This window comes from Cercospora beticola, chromosome 9 (genome assembly GCF_033473495.1).
Source record: "Cercospora beticola chromosome 9, complete sequence".
NCBI classification, from domain to species: Eukaryota; Fungi; Ascomycota; class Dothideomycetes; order Mycosphaerellales; family Mycosphaerellaceae; genus Cercospora; species Cercospora beticola.
In genome coordinates, this window is record NC_088943.1 from 467,988 (window position 1) to 484,523 (window position 16,536).

Genomic DNA, 16,536 nt, shown 5'->3' on the forward strand with positions numbered 1-16,536 from the left:
CTTTCCCTTTTGATGCAGCGAGCGCGGAGGACAAGCGCGGTCTTGGCGGGTGGTGTTCGCCATTGTCGCTGCCATCCATGACGCCAGCCGGCAGATGGCGTGCGTGAAATGGGCACTTTTCGTCCGTCCCGTTGGTGAGGTTCTGCACTCAGCAATCAATTCCGTCGCAGAGGACGTGTACGAGAAGGACCTGCAGGTGAAGCGTTATTGCCGACCGGGTCCCTCGCTGGGGACGGAAGCCTGAGGCCGAATCTGGTCAGCAGCTTCTTCGAGGCCGTGGATGGCGAGTCTCTTCACCTCACCGCGTGTCCATCGGAATGCATCCGATGGCTCACAGCGGCGGTGGGCAGCCAAATCAACTCGTTCTTCACCGGATCCGTCCTCCATCTCCGTTCCCGAGTGGGCGTTGTCAAACTTGCGTCCACGCCATCACGGTGAAGCTCTCCCAGCTCTCCCGCCCATCGCCGCAACTCTCCCACCAAGCTTGTCACCTACTTTTGAGACCAACACACTACCCAGCACGAGCATTGCCCAGTTCGAGGACGACGCGCAACTCTCTCCTCGTGGATGACTGAACACCGTCGGACACCGCTGCTTCCCGAATTTCCTTCGTCGCCACAGTCTCGACCGCGAACGATGTCATCATCTCTTCACGCTAACAGAAGCAGAGATCAGCAACAGCGAGAACAGAAAAAAAAAATCGAAGCTCAAAGGATCAGCGGCGAATATGTCGTACTCGTACCTGCCAAGGACGAATCGAACAACGAAGGAAGCTCCCGTCTTCCAACCACATGCATTGTACATCGTCATCCGACGCCACCCAGATATGGATCTCGTCTGATCTGCCATCTTAAAGAGCGCAGAATTCGATAGCGAGCCTCCTCCGCTGTGAGCATCACTGACTGACCTTGGGCTTTGGAACGAACAGTCGACTACGCTCACACTTGATCGCTCGCTGCGACATCGATCGTGTACCGGTCTAGCTTCACGGCACTGAATACCTCAGCCACGCCGTGGAAAGCAGAGATGTGAGGATCGATGCGGCGCTCGCGTTCATCGGGCTAAGTATGCATTACTTTCATTCGTCTTTCGATTTTGCTCTGCGCTGGGTACCTGTCTGCACACAGGCCTGCTAACCATGAGCATCTCATCACGAAAGTCGCCCAAAGCGTGTCCTCTTTGACATCATGGACAACGCGGAACCCGCATGCATTCAGGTTATGCAGCACCGATAGTTCTAAAGACTTCATCCATCGCCACCACGCAACAACCTCCACCTCGGAAGGTGCCAATTCGTCCGAACTCGAAACTTGCGATTGCCAGCTACCTTGCCTGCATTTCTACGCCGAACAATCCGCATACTTGACCACATTCCCCAACTCTTCACTTCCCGTCTTGTGAGGCGTGCAACCGTTGCCTTGCACCTTGCACCGCCCGATATCCGTGGACTGACAGCATCCTTCTCGTCAGCATCATGTCTCCTCTCATGCGATGCGAGGATGTCCAACCGCTATCCTGCAACTGACGACAGAATGAAAGAACGACTCACAGCCTGATGTCTACAAGGATAGATGTCGTTCAAATTTCCATTTTGCACGCAGTCGCCGAATTGATTGACGGCCGTCCCGCCGTATGATTTCGGAAGGATGCAGGTCTGCAAGTACTGTAAGTTGTAACGCACCAGACGATGCGACCCTTGACGTGTGCTCCACTTACCCAAGCCGCTTGGACACCACCGGCAGCGGCTGCGAGGACGATGGCATAGAGACCGGACTTCATTGTTGCTTTGTGTTTTTGACGAAAGAATCTTGAAACGATTAAACTTCGCAGGACGCAACGACGAAGCTGAAGATGCACGACTCGGGTTCTTATCTTTTTACGAGACGTTCCAGATCGCACAACTAGTCTGATCACACAACTAGTCTGCTGGCACTTCTTCTGCATCCGCCTACACCGCGGCAGCCACGAACCTATCCGGTTCGAGCAAGGAGGCAGACACTTACGAGCTCCTGTGACCTAGTCAATGACCGGTTGTACAATTTTGCTGTGGTCTTGACCTGCTCGCGCACATAGCGCTGACCGGCCGTCTTGGCAAGTCAGGAAATACTGACTCTCCGAGACTGCGATGGCCTTGTGCGGCCACATTCCGAGCGATTCTTGATAAGTTGCGTGGTGCGTTCTGATGCAACGACTTCCTTCTAGCTTGTCTCTCGGCCAATCCTCACCAGTCTGCATGCAGAACAGCTTCGATGAGGCCTGGTGCTTTAGAAGCCAAGGAGCGAACGAATGAGCACGGGCTGGGGCACGACAGCCTACGACCATTGGCCTTAGCTCGAGGGTCTGGTTGATGCCGAAACGGGCAATATGCTATTGCTCAGCCCTCCAGAAGGAGACAGAGATTCCACCAATGCACCTATATACCCAGGAACTAACAAGGAACCATGCGGGAAAAGCAGTTGGCAAACCCGCTACAAAGTACATTCAAGACCGGTGCAAACAGGTCCAAGAGGAGTGTAGGAGGAAGAAGAAGGGTACAGCCCAGGCACAGACCCTATGGACAAGACAGGCAGCTATCGTAGCAATGATAAATAGCCAGGAGAGGAAGAGTACCAAACGGGGAGAGTACATGCCGAAGGCATGGTGGCTCCATCGGGAATGGAACAAACGATGGAAGGCCCAAGTCGCGAAAAGACAGGCGGCCCAACAGGGCCAGGAACTACCAGCGACATGGAAGGATACCGAGAAAGGCAGGACACTCCATAAAGGATGGACAAGGAAACAAAGTACAATGGCGACCCTCATCCGGACGGAACATATTGGGTTCAATGCTTACCTTGCGAGGAGAAGGGTCCCAGGGAGGACACCCGAGTGCCCATGCGGCTACAGAGCCCAAACACCGAAGCACGTCCTGTTGTTCTGCCCGGCGTGGCAGGAATCAAGAGAACGGCTTATTGAGGCCGCGGGATCGTCGTGGCAAGAGATGACCCAGACAAGAAGAGGGTTATGTGCGACAACAAAGTGGATGATCCGGGAAGGTTTGCTGGAACAGTTCTCTCTCGCGAGAGAGGCACTAGAGAGAGAGGAGGAAGGGAACTAGGTGCCTGGTGAGAGGAAGGAGCCATAGAGATCCTCTCTATGTCCAAATGCCGAACAGACGCTAGGGGTGGGGATGGAATCCCACAAGACACAAGGGAGGTGAGGGGTTTTATGCCGGAGGCTATAGGCCGAGGGCTTTTACCCTCGGCGAACATCGTAGAGATAGCTGCTTGTCCCGTAGTTGGAATAGTACAGCAATATAAGAATTTTATTATTATAATATGCTATTGCTGAATTGAGCATTAGAATTGACTATGGCAACTAACTTAAAGAGGCAAGCCGACGTGCGAAAATAGGAATTTCTCGTGACCGACTGCAAATTTTCTTGGCCTGGATGGTGATGTTTCACGGATCGGGACATCTTCGCTTCCCAGGCACAAAAGAGGCGTTGGCGAGAAGGCGGTCTGGAACAATCTACGGGCAATCTTCTTAGGCATTTGATAGAGGGACAGAAAGGACAGACTCTCTTCGCTCAAAGAATCCTTCGTCTTGTAAAGGAAAAGATTCCTTCCGACTTGCGGCTTGCGTTTTGTTCAATCCAGAGCGACCTGAAGACTCCTTGTCGAAACGCGCAGCAACAGCATTCGATCGATCGGCAGTTTTTCTGGTGCCCGCAAACGCAATCAAAGCCTCTTTCCTCGATGCGGAATGGCACACGAAACAGAGATCGTGATCACACTCTGGATCATTCTGCTTGAGCGTACCATTCGTTTTTCCGAGTCGCAACGCAAACGAACAAGGGTCTGCTTGTTTGTCTCCAAAACGCTTCAAGCATGCAGCTTTGCAGATTGGACTCCTCCAGATACAACCATTGTGATGCCGCGAGTTGGCCAAGGCAGCAGTCTTCAATGACCTCCCGCCCCAATTGGAGACGAACTCGCTCAGACCTTGAAACTTCCCCAAACCCCAACCCCAGCCCGTGTTCGCATGACAACATCCAGACTACAGGCCATTTCGAGCTTCTTGTTTTCCAAACCAAATTTGAGATCCTCGAGCCGCAGGCTTGTTTCTTCTTGTTTGCACCCATCGATTTCTTAATGTCGGTTATGAAATGAAGGAATCGATTCTTGTTGAGACAGCAGCAGCAAGACTGTATCAAAGAAAATGAGCTGCATTTTCCGCATTGTAAAGCAATTTGCGTTCGTCTAGACTGCTGAGATCGGATCTCCATCTGTTTCGACGCAGCGACTACGACCTACGAGGTAGGTAGAATCCACGCCTTGTGGAAAAGCTTCGCCTACATCTGGAGAAGAGAACACAGAACTTGATCATGCTCTCAGGCACACAGTCCAGCTGAGACATGCCGATTTCTCCACTCCCAACTCAGCGGCCTCTAGACCCGATCTTCTTCCCTTTCACTCTCATCTCTCGCTAAAGATTCACGCAGTGCCCACCTCCCCACAATCCAAACGACAAGAGCCCTCTTCTCCTCCCCAACAGATCGTCTTTCCACCCTCAACACCCTCCCACATTCCCAACAACATAAGTACTCCCCCACTTACCCCCCAAATTCACATTATAGCACCCCGCCCTCAAACACCGAAAATGTTGATTGTGTTGATGGCTCCTCGAGGGTCCATGTCCACATTCGTCGTCTTGCTATATGTACATTATCAAACATGTTAGCACACACATTCCATCACCGTAGACATTAGCAGATCGATTGATTTTATGTTCCTTGTGTGATTACTGCGGACGTTTAGAGGATAGTGTTTCTTTGCAAAGTGGGGGAAGGGCGGAGGCATTTAGAAAGAAAGCGTTCCTTTCGTTTCGGGGGAGAAGGGTTACGAGACTTACCCAGAGATCTACATCAAAGAACCCGCAGCCTTCGCTGAGACGAAAGGAGTGTTTGTTCAGCAATGCTTTATGGCAAAAGCCATTTGGTGGGATCTCTGTCAATGGACTTGGGGAGTTGTCGTTGTCGCAGTTGTTGCCGTGAAATCTGGCAGGATGTGTTAGTAGTACACGACATCTTGTGAGTTGTGTTTCAATGCGAATAGAAGGTGGTCGTACTGTTGTACTGTACATGCTGCTTGTGCGAGGGAGATGATGGGGAGGAGAAGAGACAGGGTATGGGTGAGGAGCATCTTGCTTGAGAAAATCGGGGATAGTGCGATGGATGGAGGATGAGAAGAAGACGAGGGTGTTGAGATATACTACGCATCTGTTTGTCGTGAAAAGGTCATGAGGTCTTGCTGCTTGGTGTAAAGACACAGCTTAGGCATATTGTGCAACATCAGAACACAAATGTACGTCGCAAACAATTTCGACTTCATGTGGTACACGGCTGTGTGCATTGTTCATCGCAGTTGTGCTTCGAGCGACCTGCCTCGCGATTGTTGATGGTGACGATGTATGTGGTAGTTGTGCCGTGGCTGAGCTTTAATGTAGAATGAAGGTTCCCCAGATGTTGCAAGGACTGAAGTCGCGTGCGTGTATCAGCGTGTCGGAGTCAAAACTCGGCGAACTCACATTGGTACGACTCGTCCAACAACAGAAGGCGGGAGGAGAATATTCGCTCTCCGCATAGGAGAGGAGACACTCAATGCAGGCTCGCCAATCCTATGCGACTGATGGCCAGGGTGGAAGAGCGGAGAGCCGGGTGATGAGTTCGAGCAACATGGCCATGCCCGTAGAAAGTGCTCGAATCGATTGCTAGCGACATACGCTCTCCACTACCTGGCGTTGCACTCATATAAGAGGCAGCGAACATTGGTGATCCGGAGAGTCGGCCATTCTCAAACCTCTGGGCAGAGCTTGAAGTGCTTCGTGTATCGTGGAGAAGAACTTCGACGCCACCCATTGCACTGCGTTCATTGCGCTATTGCCTTTTCCCACAAAGTACGAAGCCGGTTATGCTGGGTGAGCAGCGAGATCGTCAAACGAGGCGGCATATGCAGGTGCTCATTGAAAGCCTTATGATCCCATCGCAGCCGCCTCTTTCACGATGGCATGGGAGCGTTCGGACGTGCATAAGACTTTGGAAGGAGAAGGAGGCTCTCAAGGACCGAGCATCGCTAGCCCAAGGTGTGTCATGGCCAATGAATGCTTCGATGGCTTGCTCTTCGTTCTTGACTTCGCGTTCTTTCGTCCTTTCCTAGTGGAATATCGCTCGCATGAAAACCAGTTGCACAAAGCGAGTCCTAGGCGTCCAGCTAACACGACTCGCTGTCAAAGTACAGGCGTAAGGAGTCTTCTGCCAGGCCGATGTGATCGTAGATGTATGCGTTGGCGACCAGATGCATGTTCATGTGTAGTAAAGAAAGGCTGACTACTGCAGCGGGGAAGCTGAGTGTCCGTTTGGTGATTGGTTGCTGGACGTCGAAGCCACAAACCCATTGGGTACAATGCGCAAATCTGATCGGGAGTTGACTCCTCAAACCACAAGCTCTGCATCTGGCAGAAATGGTGTATTCGTTCCAGAACGGCATATCCTGCCAAGACGCGCCCGCGATACTTCTTTTTCGCGAGTTCACGAATATGCTGGAGCATGCCGGTTCCGCAGCGGGCATCATGGACAGCAACGTATCAGTTGCGGCTTTGACACATCATCCCATCAGGCGTGGAGATCCTCGAATGCGTTGTCAAACCAGCCCAGGCCTGTCGCTGCATTAAGGACCGGTCACTGTAGCGGAAATTGCGGCCCTTCTCTCTCGTATCGCATGCGAGTAGTTGCATTGGCCGAGTCAGTCGATTCGATCGATATCGGAGCATGCATTTGCCTTGCATTGTTGGTGTTGTTCCAGAACGGATGTGCCAAGCATAGCCAGGTTGAAGTAACTCCCACTGTGAGGGCCCCTCGTTCACCAACATCCCACTCCTCAGCACATCCATTCGTGCATGGAAACACCAGAGTACGAGCTCGCAAAGTGCAGTCGATCGCTCTCTTCACGAATCGCGTAGTCCAAAGGAGCTTGCTTCCGCTCGCTGCAAAATCCAGCCGAGGTCGGCAAAATCGGGACAGGCCGGAGCATTTCCGCATGCAGAGCTTGCAAGTTCGAATCACAGCCTCATCTTATCAGATGAGCAAAGCATACTCTGCCCGCGCATACTGGCTCGATCGCGAAAGCTCCCTTTTCTCCGAGACGAGAGCGAAAGTCGTAAGTTCGTCGTCAGACGTGCCTGGCTCGTTTTGTGCGAAGCCGACCGGGGAAGTGCTGGGACGCCCGCCGTGACCGGATTGGATCTTGCAAGGCTTTGCAGGGTCCGCGGAGTGTTGGCCGTGGCGATGACGGACGGTGAGGAGGAGAGGAAGTGAACGATTCGATCTGTTATTGTACCGCGCATTGTGCGGAAGAAGAGAGTCGGCGAGGTTTGTTGAGAGCGAAAGTTCCAGTCGCCGTTCGCATCTCAGGCTGTCCTGGTAGGCGGCCGCGTCTCATTTCTCAAACTTCGATCTCGTCCAGCGACAGAGCGGAAGCGTCCACGGAGGCCTTCGACTCGGAGATTCCGACCTGGAATTGGCGTCCATCACACGAGAAGCACATTCAACATGCCCAAGACCATTCGCCAACTTCTCACCGAACCCAGCAGCAACCCGAGATACGTGCGGCTGCACAACGCCAGCTATTCATCCCGCGAACTGCTCGGTGAAATCATCTCGATGGCCGGCAGAATCGTACGTCGCGTCTCCGAGGCTCAGATGTCCAGCAATGATGAGCGGTGGTGGCCGATTCGAGAGATTGCGAGCAAATGGGACAGTATTCGGGCATATCCGGAGATGCTGCAGGATGCAGATGCGGAGCTGTTGAAGATTCTGGTGCTGGATGCATATGCCGACTTGGAGAGGTTGGAAGGAAGGTGATGGAGGAGGCCGCGAAGTGGTCTTGAGACTAAGGATCCGGCTAGGTGGGGTGTAGGTGTGGGGCTGGAAGAGGAGTCTGTTACTCGTGAGCTGTCTGTGGCGCACAGTCTTCAACACTGAGCAGAGATGGGAGAGAGAGGTTTGACATGATATGAGGAGGTGAAGTCGCGGGGAACTGTGGGCAAAGGCATGAAGGAACGAAAGGAATGGATACCCAATGGGCTGGTGATCGCGAAGGACGCGCAAATGTACCTGCGCTTGGAGCAATTGGCGTATAGCGGTGCAGTGGAAGCACACAAAATGTGGTTTCGATATCAACAAGATGTTTCGCGACGATGGCAGAGTGCAATGCAACCTCTCGCAATGTTTCTGGCTCTTGTATAGTCTTGTCAAGTGGCTTGTTCGTGGTCTCTCAGTCTTGTGTTCATCTTCTGTGTGGATAACACTGAAACGAGCTCATCACGGTGGAGGCTGTATGGTCGACGATGAATGGCAGCAGGTGAAGTCCAAGTGCGATTGATAAAAGGTGGAAAGAGCAGAGCAAAAACGTAATACATGCCCAGTCAGGCATCCAGGCACGCTTGTGGCACGGCACCTGATCCGGTCAGCGTATCAGAGCAATTCTGATTACAACGCCTTGTCCCAAAACAGGCGACAGCGCTCCCGCCATCTTTCCGCTGCATCAGAACTCTATTTCCAGTGACATTTTTACCATATTCGAGACACTTTTGCTCAGCCCGTGCTGCGTTCACCAAACAGAAGTCAAGTACCCCAGGCGTTCAACACCGCTTCAACGCCTCTGCACGACTAGACCGGGGCCCCGGAGATAGTGGAACACGTTCAGTAATCGATGCACAGAAAGCCCAACGTCAGCTGTCACCAGTATCCGATGTAGAATGGGGCAATGTAGCTGTCTAGATAAATGTACACGCTTCACAATTCTTAAGACGCCGGCGAAGTGATGCTTTCTGCCCTCTATTCAATCCTCTAACTAGATCTTCAACTCCCTCACCGCCGCCTCAATCGTCTCCTGGCCCCCAGGCCTCGAAGCCGGCCCCCTCAAAATATTCGGATACTCCGAACTAATCCTCTTCCAATCCACCTCTGTCCACACATTCTTCCCAAAAAACTCCAACATCCTCTCCACACTCTCCGGAAGTTTCACACCCATCTCCAACGCCGTCCGATGCAACATCCGATTAATCCCTCTCGGTAGCATCAAATGCATGCTAAAAGCCAAAAGACATCGACAGCAATCTTCAAACGCAGCAATGACTTCTGGGGCGTGAAGGCAGCGTTTGCTGGGATCCTTGTCGCGATCCATACATCGGAGGAGGATTGAAGCCACCATGGCGGCGACTTGAAAGAGGAAGGGGGGAGTTTGTTTGTAGCCGTAGTGTTGGCGGTAGTCTCGGAGGATTGCGGTGCTTTGGATCGCGTAGCGGAGGGTACGTGAGCGGACTGCGTCTCGTTCGACTTTGTCGAAGTAAATGCTGGCTTCGCTGAGGAGGACTTCGGCCCAGTGGTCGTTGAGCATCATTTGCGCGACGAAGTATTGGGCGCTGTGGACGTGTCAGCCACGCATTCGTGCCGATCCATCATACTCATGCAAACATACTGGAATTCGTACAGAGGTGTCGGCATTTTAGGCGTGTAATGGAGTGGAGCCGGTAGGTACTGATACCAATACCGCATTCTCGATTCCAATTCCCTGACACCTTTCCAAAAGGCCGGCTGCGTGAGATCTCGATCTTCGGCGCAGACGTCGTGGAGTATTTCCCACAAGAACGCACTCAGAGACTGGTTCTCCAGGGCCATCAGGTTCATGTGCATCGGGATGGGATCTTGCCGGGAACAAGGATACGGCCGCCAAAGCATCACTTCATCCTTCAAGATATGCCTGAGGTCGGGCGCGTTTTTGGCACAGACAATTTCGTTTCCGGACTTGCCGAATAGTCCCATGATCCAGTACCTGCCATGCGGTCAGTGGAGGTCGCGAGTTCGTAGACAGTTTTTCTCACATGTGATTTCGAACGACACATGATGCGATGCAGGCGCGAGCTCTTTTGTATGCCCGTGTGGCCTGCGCGTCCATGTCGCACGGGATCTCTGAGCTGTTCAAGTCTTTGATCATGCGCGCCAGATCTTGGTGAAGCGACCATCCAAGCCGATCTTGGCCACGCCACGAGGATCTGGTTAGCCCGTCAATGGCAACGCTGGGCACCGTGTGCAGCAGACTGAAAACCTACTCTCCAGATAGGATCGATAATGCCTGAGCATTCGTGATTGACACCCGGCCCTTCTCCAACTCCCACAATCGAAGAGCCTCTTTGTGGTAGTGTTCACCCCGGGTGAGATAGTCGTGGTCGTATGTGAAAGCCTCGTCGTGCTCAGAAAATAGCTACAGATCGTCAGTGTTACTAAACAAGAGGTGTAATGGTCAGTCATAGCTACCGAGCCACATGCGAGAACTGCATGAACGAGCAGCGGCGAACAGAAATGACTGTGCTGATCACGAGATCGCATGTCTGCCAGGAACAGATCGGGTTCTAGATGCCTAGCAAATGGATTGGTCACAGAAAGATACGTGGAGACCAAATCCGAGACGCCGTCATCAGTGCTGCTGCTGCTGCTGACCCATGGCGATGCAGGAACGCGGTGAATCGGTACTGACTTGCGTTGATCTCTGGGGTCATGCCCGTTCGTACGCGGCTCCTTGGAGGATTGTGGAGTCTCAGTCAGCATGCCGTTGGTGACTGGCAGTCTTCCAGTGATTTCCTCGAGCTTGATAACGCGGCTCCGGAGTGATCTCAGGGCATCAGGCGCGGGCATTTGGTGGAGTCCGAGAGAGTTGTTGAAGATATGCTCCGCAACGGCTACGATATCCTTGAGTGGGGCTGTCGGCTGCGCGAGTGAAATGAAAAGCTGCCCATAGACCCGCTGCTCATACATGAAGTTGTGCGCTTGTTGGATATCGTGGTGATGCCCGAGAACGCCGCGGATGGACTGGCCCGCTCGCACTCGACGTAGAATGTCAAAGGCTTGGTCTTGGTCGGCCGTCATGAGCAGATTATGGAGCTCCATGACGGGCTCCGTGGCCTGCAGCATTTCATCGTGCTTCCGCTTGATGGCTTGCCTTCGGGTCTCGTTTTCTTGTGTGATCCAGACACATTCTACACCGGCGGCGGCACAGGAAGCGCAAGGCCTCTCTCCGCCGCATTTGGTCTTCCGCACGCGACATCGTTGACACGCCGCCGCGGCCTGTTGGCGTTTGGCGCGGCCAAAGGCGTGGAGCAGGACGTCGCTGGCCGCCGAATCTGCTCGATCCCCCATGTGCTTGCTTTCTGGCCCGGTTCCGATCGGATCACTTGGCTTGATTTTGGCGGGAGATGCAGAGCGATTCCAGCATGCTTATGAGATACGTCTGGCGCCCACGCGACGCCACGGAGCTGCGAGTTGTGCAGTTGTGCACAGGGCTGAAATGCGGCAATCAAAGTCAATGTGTCGGAAGTCCACTCCCGAACGCTGTGAAGACCGCATTTCTCCGTGCCAAGACCTGGAAGCCAGGATCCTGAGGGTCTCGATGGCGAAAATCTGCGTCGTCATCGGGACTGGGGACGTTCCTGCAGAAGCAACGAGATGTTGGGTGGCAAGAGAAGTGGGGAATGTCGCGGCAACAGAGCGGATGCAGGACAGGTGTCGGAGTCTGGACGCTTTCCTATCGGACTTATGTCCGGCGTCCATGAGAACAACTCCGACTCAAGCCAACCGTATCTGGACGCAAGCACTCGTAAAAGCCTCAACTAAAATTGATCAACTCATCAAACAGAGCATCATCTTCAACTTCCGCATCGTCCGTCTCAGCAAGCACAGTTGATTCCAATCTCGAAGCCAATTCCTCCACAGTCCCCGGCCTCTCCTTCAACTCGCCCACATCGAGATTCATCTGAATGCCCGAATATGATTTCGTCGGATCATGCTGCTCCCCATGTCGTGACAGCTCTTGCGCGAGGAATCGAGCTCGTGACGCTGGCATCTTGCCAGACTCCACTGCGAGGGCCAACAGGCCTTTGAAGCACAAGCTCGCAACAGGGTACGCGGTGCTCAACACACCGTATCCGTAGAGGCAAGCCATGAAGTAGAACTGCCATTCCGGGTCGTTTGCCGAATTCGCGAGGACGGCGTTGGCGATGAATAGCAAGGACGGATGCCAGTAGATGTTATATATCGCTTGCGAATAGTAGAGCCGCATCTCGATCATGAGTCGTTTGAGCTGTCGCAAGGATGCAGCCGAGATGCTTTCGGGACTAACTAGAGCCCGGGGAGTCGAATGTTCGGAGGACGACCTTCTTTCCGGATCACGGTCGCATGAGTGTGACGATCGCACCATGGTACCAAATTCTGCACGAAGTACTTAGCTTTTCAATCCGTGGATATTGCGGAGGAGATGTACGCACTGGAAGATCGCTATGTGATGTGGCACTCGCGTGCCCTGGGAAGGCTCGACCGCGAACTCTTCAGCAAGTGCAAGCAGCTGCTGATACTTGGATTCCATGGCTGCTAGTGGCACGCGTTCGGCCGTGTTTTCGGGCGCGCCGGAATACAGGATAACGATTTCTCGGCAGAGACGCCAGAATTTGCAGATGTGGTTGATTGTTGTTCCCATGTACGAGGGCAGCTTGAACCCTGGTGAGCCCGGGATGAAAAGAGACGGGGTGGCTCTGGTGGGCGGATGTTGATAGTAGAAAGCGTACCCGCTGATGTGGTCAGCGTACGACGGAACAGCGCGCAAAAGGAAGACTCACCAAGTGACGCAGAAATAACCCCAAGCAATATGTGCTCGTGATCGAGTGTCGTCGCTCAGCGGGTTGGTTTCTGACACATGTGGAGCAGAATCTGGGTCGCCATCTTCCAGACCCAATCGGTCTGCCATCTTGCGAGCGAGCTTCAGATATTTCATTCCATCTTTGTCGTGCCCATTGCTCGAGCCGGCATAGGCCATGTTGGCCAACGCGGCAACATGGAGTAGCGAGTCGGTACTCTGATCAGCCTCCCACATCTTGTTCGCCTCGTCGTACAACTGCCAAGCGAGGCTTGGTGCAGTAGCGTCGAAGACCGTATATGGGTGCTGCGAACTTCATAAGCTCCGCAGTTTCCGTGGCAGGAGCACACATACACATCCATAGTAGAGCACTGCGTTCACGAGGAATGGCGAGCAGAATCGGAGCTTGTGGGCAAGGAGATCACCGAGGAACAGATCGGCGTCAAAGGTACCGAGGACGGGATGCATGTTCTCCAAGTACAGGGAGATAATCGAGGCAGCGGTATCGTTGGAAACAGGCACGGTCGTCCAGTAGGAGATTTGGAGGTCTCGAAGGCTGGCATCACAGAGGGCATGCTTTTGCCGCAGCCTCGACGGTGGACTGACTTCGCCGATAGTCAACCTGATCTATTGTCAACGCAACAACGTATGTGGGGCTGCTGCTCATGATGTACTTACTGAGACCGGAATGGCGATTCGGCGAAAGTCAGCAGAGCGTTCGCGACAGCTTCTGAAGGCCCGTGAGGCTCGAGGATTTGGTATGCATTCGGATGCTTGCACATCAACTCGAACTCCAATGCCGATTGTGTGTACGGTATTGTCGCTCGTACAGTCTCATGATATGAAGGCGAAGCACTATGGGTCAGGCTCGCTGGCTGCACAACCTCGCCGAGCATGTCGAAGAACTGTCTGCTGGATGCATCGCTGCTACTGGACAACGTTCTCGAATTGGTGTCGATATTTGCACGCGATTGCTCGAGCAGCCTACGTAGATTCATCACTTCATCTCGGAGGGCTTGATTTTCCTGCCGCCGCGCTGTTGCAGGCAATTCTGTGGCATATTGGCATATTTGAGATTGATTCAGGCAGGATGTGCAGGATGGCCTTAACCCGTCACACTAGGCTGCGGTTAGCAGATGTCGCGGTGCTCGTCACGACCGGGAGCGAAAGTCGCCTTGGTCTTTCGCGAGCGACATCGTTCGCAGGCCATGGAAATCACCACTCGTCTCTTCTTCTCTGAGGGCCCTCCACTCGCGCCGGGAGAGCCGGCGGAAGTGCGGTTCGACGCATTCTTGGAGGCCATGGATCAGTCCGGCTGGCGTGGCGTAGCGGCGTCCATGCGGTGTGGCAGAATCAGGTGCATTGCTCCCACGCAGAGGCGTCTTGAGGTCCTGCAAAAGTCGTTGTTTTCCGCTTGCACATGTCTGTGGTCTAGGCGAGGCCCGGATAATAAAACATATCCGTGTGACCCAATCGGATGCCGATCCCGGGTCCCTCCATTTCACTTTGACCCACCCTGCGCTGAAGATGTAAGGAGACTCTTCCCATCGCGATTGCCATGAGACTCTCGAATTCTTCATCACCCACTCATACTCATCGACTGAGAAGCAACGCCACGGTGGCATACGAATGAAGTGGTTATCGACATCAATTCTGCAATCTGCGTACGAGCTTATTGTATATCAAGATCTCAGGATCGCAGAGCATATTTCAGGCCACCGAGTCTGCTGCAACACCCGATCCGTGATCACGCTAAGGCAGACCGAACCACATTTCTCTTCAGATCTCGTCGTTGGAACCACCACACGAGCCACGTAATGCCGAACTGCGCGACAAACGCACAAGTCGACCAAATGAAACCTTTCCTGAAGATGGGCGCATCGACTTGCGGATACGTCAAGAGTGGCAGCCAGGCATTGAAGGCGTAGCCGAAACTGTTCATCAGCCCGAGCACGATACTGCGTTCTTCTGCATCTGCGCCACAGATTTCGCTGTCATGAAATGTCAGCTCGGTTCAATGGACTGTAAGTAAATCGAGGACTTGAGTACTTACTTCGCCCACGACATACTGATCGGCCCGTACGGGACCGACATTCGATAGATGAAGAACGCGAACCATTTCAGGCCGGAAGGAACTGCCCAGATGGCCAGAATGATCGAGTACAGCAGACCGAAGAATGTCGAAACGGACATCCACGCTGCTCGCTGTCTCCAGTAATCCGAGAAAATGGCAATGACCACAGTAGCCACTGCTTGCACAGCTGACTGTGCCGTGGGGATGATGTTGATGAGCTCGACTGAGTAGCCCGCGTCCTTGAGCCAGAGCGAGAACGGGTTGATGCCGGATGATGGTCCCTGCGAGAGGTTGTCAGCATTGCAGAAATTCACTCCTCGGACACCAGATCTCTACTTACAGTATTGATGAAGATGATGTACAGGATCGTGAGCAGGTACACATGCCATCTTCCGAAGATGCGCTTCCACGCCGACCAGCCCAGCTTTGTCCTCGGAGCACGACCGACCGATTCCATACGCTTCTGCGCAAGAACGATTTGATCCTTACGCAGATAAAACGCGCGACTGTTCTCCGGAAGATCTGGGATCAGGAAAAGACCGGCGATCGCAATCGGCGCGCTGATCACTCCATCCATGATGAACAACCACTGCCAGCCTGTGCCAATCAATCAGTCAGCGAACAAAACATGCGACTTCATTGCCCGGTTCGACTCACCCGCTAGCCCATGTGTCCCATTCAAACCTTTATACACTCCCGCCTGCAAATATCCACTAAACATACTCGCAATCGCCGAACTCGCATGAAAAATACAAGCCCTCTTTGCCAGCTCCGAGGGTTTATACCAACTTCCCAAGATCATATGCGCCGCAGGATAAAAAATACTCTCAAACAACCCCACAAAGAACCTTATCGCAATCACATGCTCGCTCGTCTTCGCAGCCGCCAAACAAAACGTCAGAATCGTCCAAACCATCTCACATGAAGGAATCCATATCGAAGGCCGAACTTTGGTGAGAATGATTTGTGAGGGAATTTGTCCGACGACGTAGCCTGTCGTCCACGCCACGTCGACGTAGTTGATTTGGTTTTGGTTCATGCGGAGGTCCTCTTTCATGCCGCTGACGTAGGCGTTGGCGATGTTGGTTTGGTCGAGGTTTTTGATGAAGTAGCCGAGGGAGAGGATGATGAGGACGCTGGTATCTAGACGGTGGAGGAAGGCGCTTTCTTCTTTGCTGCGGTTGGGTTCGTAGTCCCAGATGTAGGCGTACCAAGGGACTTTGGGTTTTGCGGAGGAAGAATTTGGCGATTGAGGCTCATCGCTAGTGGGAGAGGAGATTTCGCTGGACGCTTGGAGGTCTGTTTTGGCCTCTACCGTGTAATTGGCCTTTTCCGGAGTGGTCGAGGCCATTTTGACGTTCGTCGTTGACGAGTTGGAGGAGGATGAGATCAGCGGCTGAAGTTCACCATCGTCTCGCGCGCCGGACGACTCTCGTCTGTTATAGGTAAAGGCTCTGGACTTGCCACTCATTCTCGATTTTCACGCGCGGTCCTCGAATGGGACGATGATAAGAACCTTATCCCAACCGAAATCAGGTCCCTTGCAGCACATCTTTGCCAAAACTTCTCCCACGCGACAGACCGGGCCTATGCATCTCCAAGCTACGCAAGCAAGCAAGTGCGCAGCCGATATGCCGGAGAACGTGCTTGGAGGGAACATGCTCTCCCGGCTGAAAAGAGGTACGAAAGTGGGAATCGTGGGCCGTTTCGAGGGTTACTAATGGCCAACGTGCTTCGCAT

General features: G+C 53.2%; 7 protein-coding genes across 7 annotated transcripts; 1 reads left to right on the forward strand and 6 right to left on the reverse strand.

The window, feature by feature from the left end:
- Positions 1-1,510: 1,510 nt before the first annotated feature.
- On the reverse strand, positions 1,511-1,779 carry RHO25_012430 (uncharacterized protein; the record flags this gene model as incomplete). Its single annotated transcript, XM_065603547.1, has 2 exons — positions 1,511-1,654; positions 1,717-1,779. The coding sequence occupies 2 exons, from the start codon at positions 1,777-1,779 to the stop codon at positions 1,511-1,513; spliced, it is 207 nt and encodes a 68-aa protein (XP_065459619.1).
- A 4,472-nt stretch (positions 1,780-6,251) lies between these two features.
- RHO25_012431 (uncharacterized protein) lies at positions 6,252-6,611 on the reverse strand (the record flags this gene model as incomplete). The annotated part of the gene is made up of 1 exon (XM_065603548.1): positions 6,252-6,611. The coding sequence occupies one exon, from the start codon at positions 6,609-6,611 to the stop codon at positions 6,252-6,254; it is 360 nt and encodes a 119-aa protein (XP_065459620.1).
- A 977-nt stretch (positions 6,612-7,588) lies between these two features.
- RHO25_012432 (uncharacterized protein) lies at positions 7,589-7,900 on the forward strand (the record flags this gene model as incomplete). The annotated part of the gene is made up of 1 exon (XM_065603549.1): positions 7,589-7,900. One exon carries the CDS (start codon positions 7,589-7,591, stop codon positions 7,898-7,900), a length of 312 nt encoding a protein of 103 aa, XP_065459621.1.
- A 991-nt stretch (positions 7,901-8,891) lies between these two features.
- On the reverse strand, positions 8,892-11,233 carry RHO25_012433 (uncharacterized protein; the record flags this gene model as incomplete). The annotated part of the gene is made up of 5 exons (XM_023603687.2): positions 8,892-9,462; positions 9,519-9,872; positions 9,922-10,092; positions 10,150-10,301; positions 10,355-11,233. 5 exons carry the CDS (start codon positions 11,231-11,233, stop codon positions 8,892-8,894), a joined length of 2,127 nt encoding a protein of 708 aa, XP_023450552.1.
- A 466-nt stretch (positions 11,234-11,699) lies between these two features.
- On the reverse strand, positions 11,700-12,161 carry RHO25_012434 (uncharacterized protein; the record flags this gene model as incomplete). Its single annotated transcript, XM_065603550.1, has 1 exon — positions 11,700-12,161. The coding sequence occupies one exon, from the start codon at positions 12,159-12,161 to the stop codon at positions 11,700-11,702; it is 462 nt and encodes a 153-aa protein (XP_065459622.1).
- Positions 12,162-12,314: 153 nt separating this feature from the next.
- RHO25_012435 (uncharacterized protein) lies at positions 12,315-13,618 on the reverse strand (the record flags this gene model as incomplete). Its single annotated transcript, XM_023603686.2, has 4 exons — positions 12,315-12,657; positions 12,706-13,028; positions 13,077-13,344; positions 13,401-13,618. 4 exons carry the CDS (start codon positions 13,616-13,618, stop codon positions 12,315-12,317), a joined length of 1,152 nt encoding a protein of 383 aa, XP_023450547.2.
- Positions 13,619-14,469: 851 nt separating this feature from the next.
- On the reverse strand, positions 14,470-16,267 carry RHO25_012436 (uncharacterized protein; the record flags this gene model as incomplete). Its single annotated transcript, XM_023603685.2, has 4 exons — positions 14,470-14,713; positions 14,776-15,077; positions 15,137-15,393; positions 15,454-16,267. 4 exons carry the CDS (start codon positions 16,265-16,267, stop codon positions 14,470-14,472), a joined length of 1,617 nt encoding a protein of 538 aa, XP_023450548.1.
- Between the last annotated feature and the right edge of the window lie 269 nt (positions 16,268-16,536).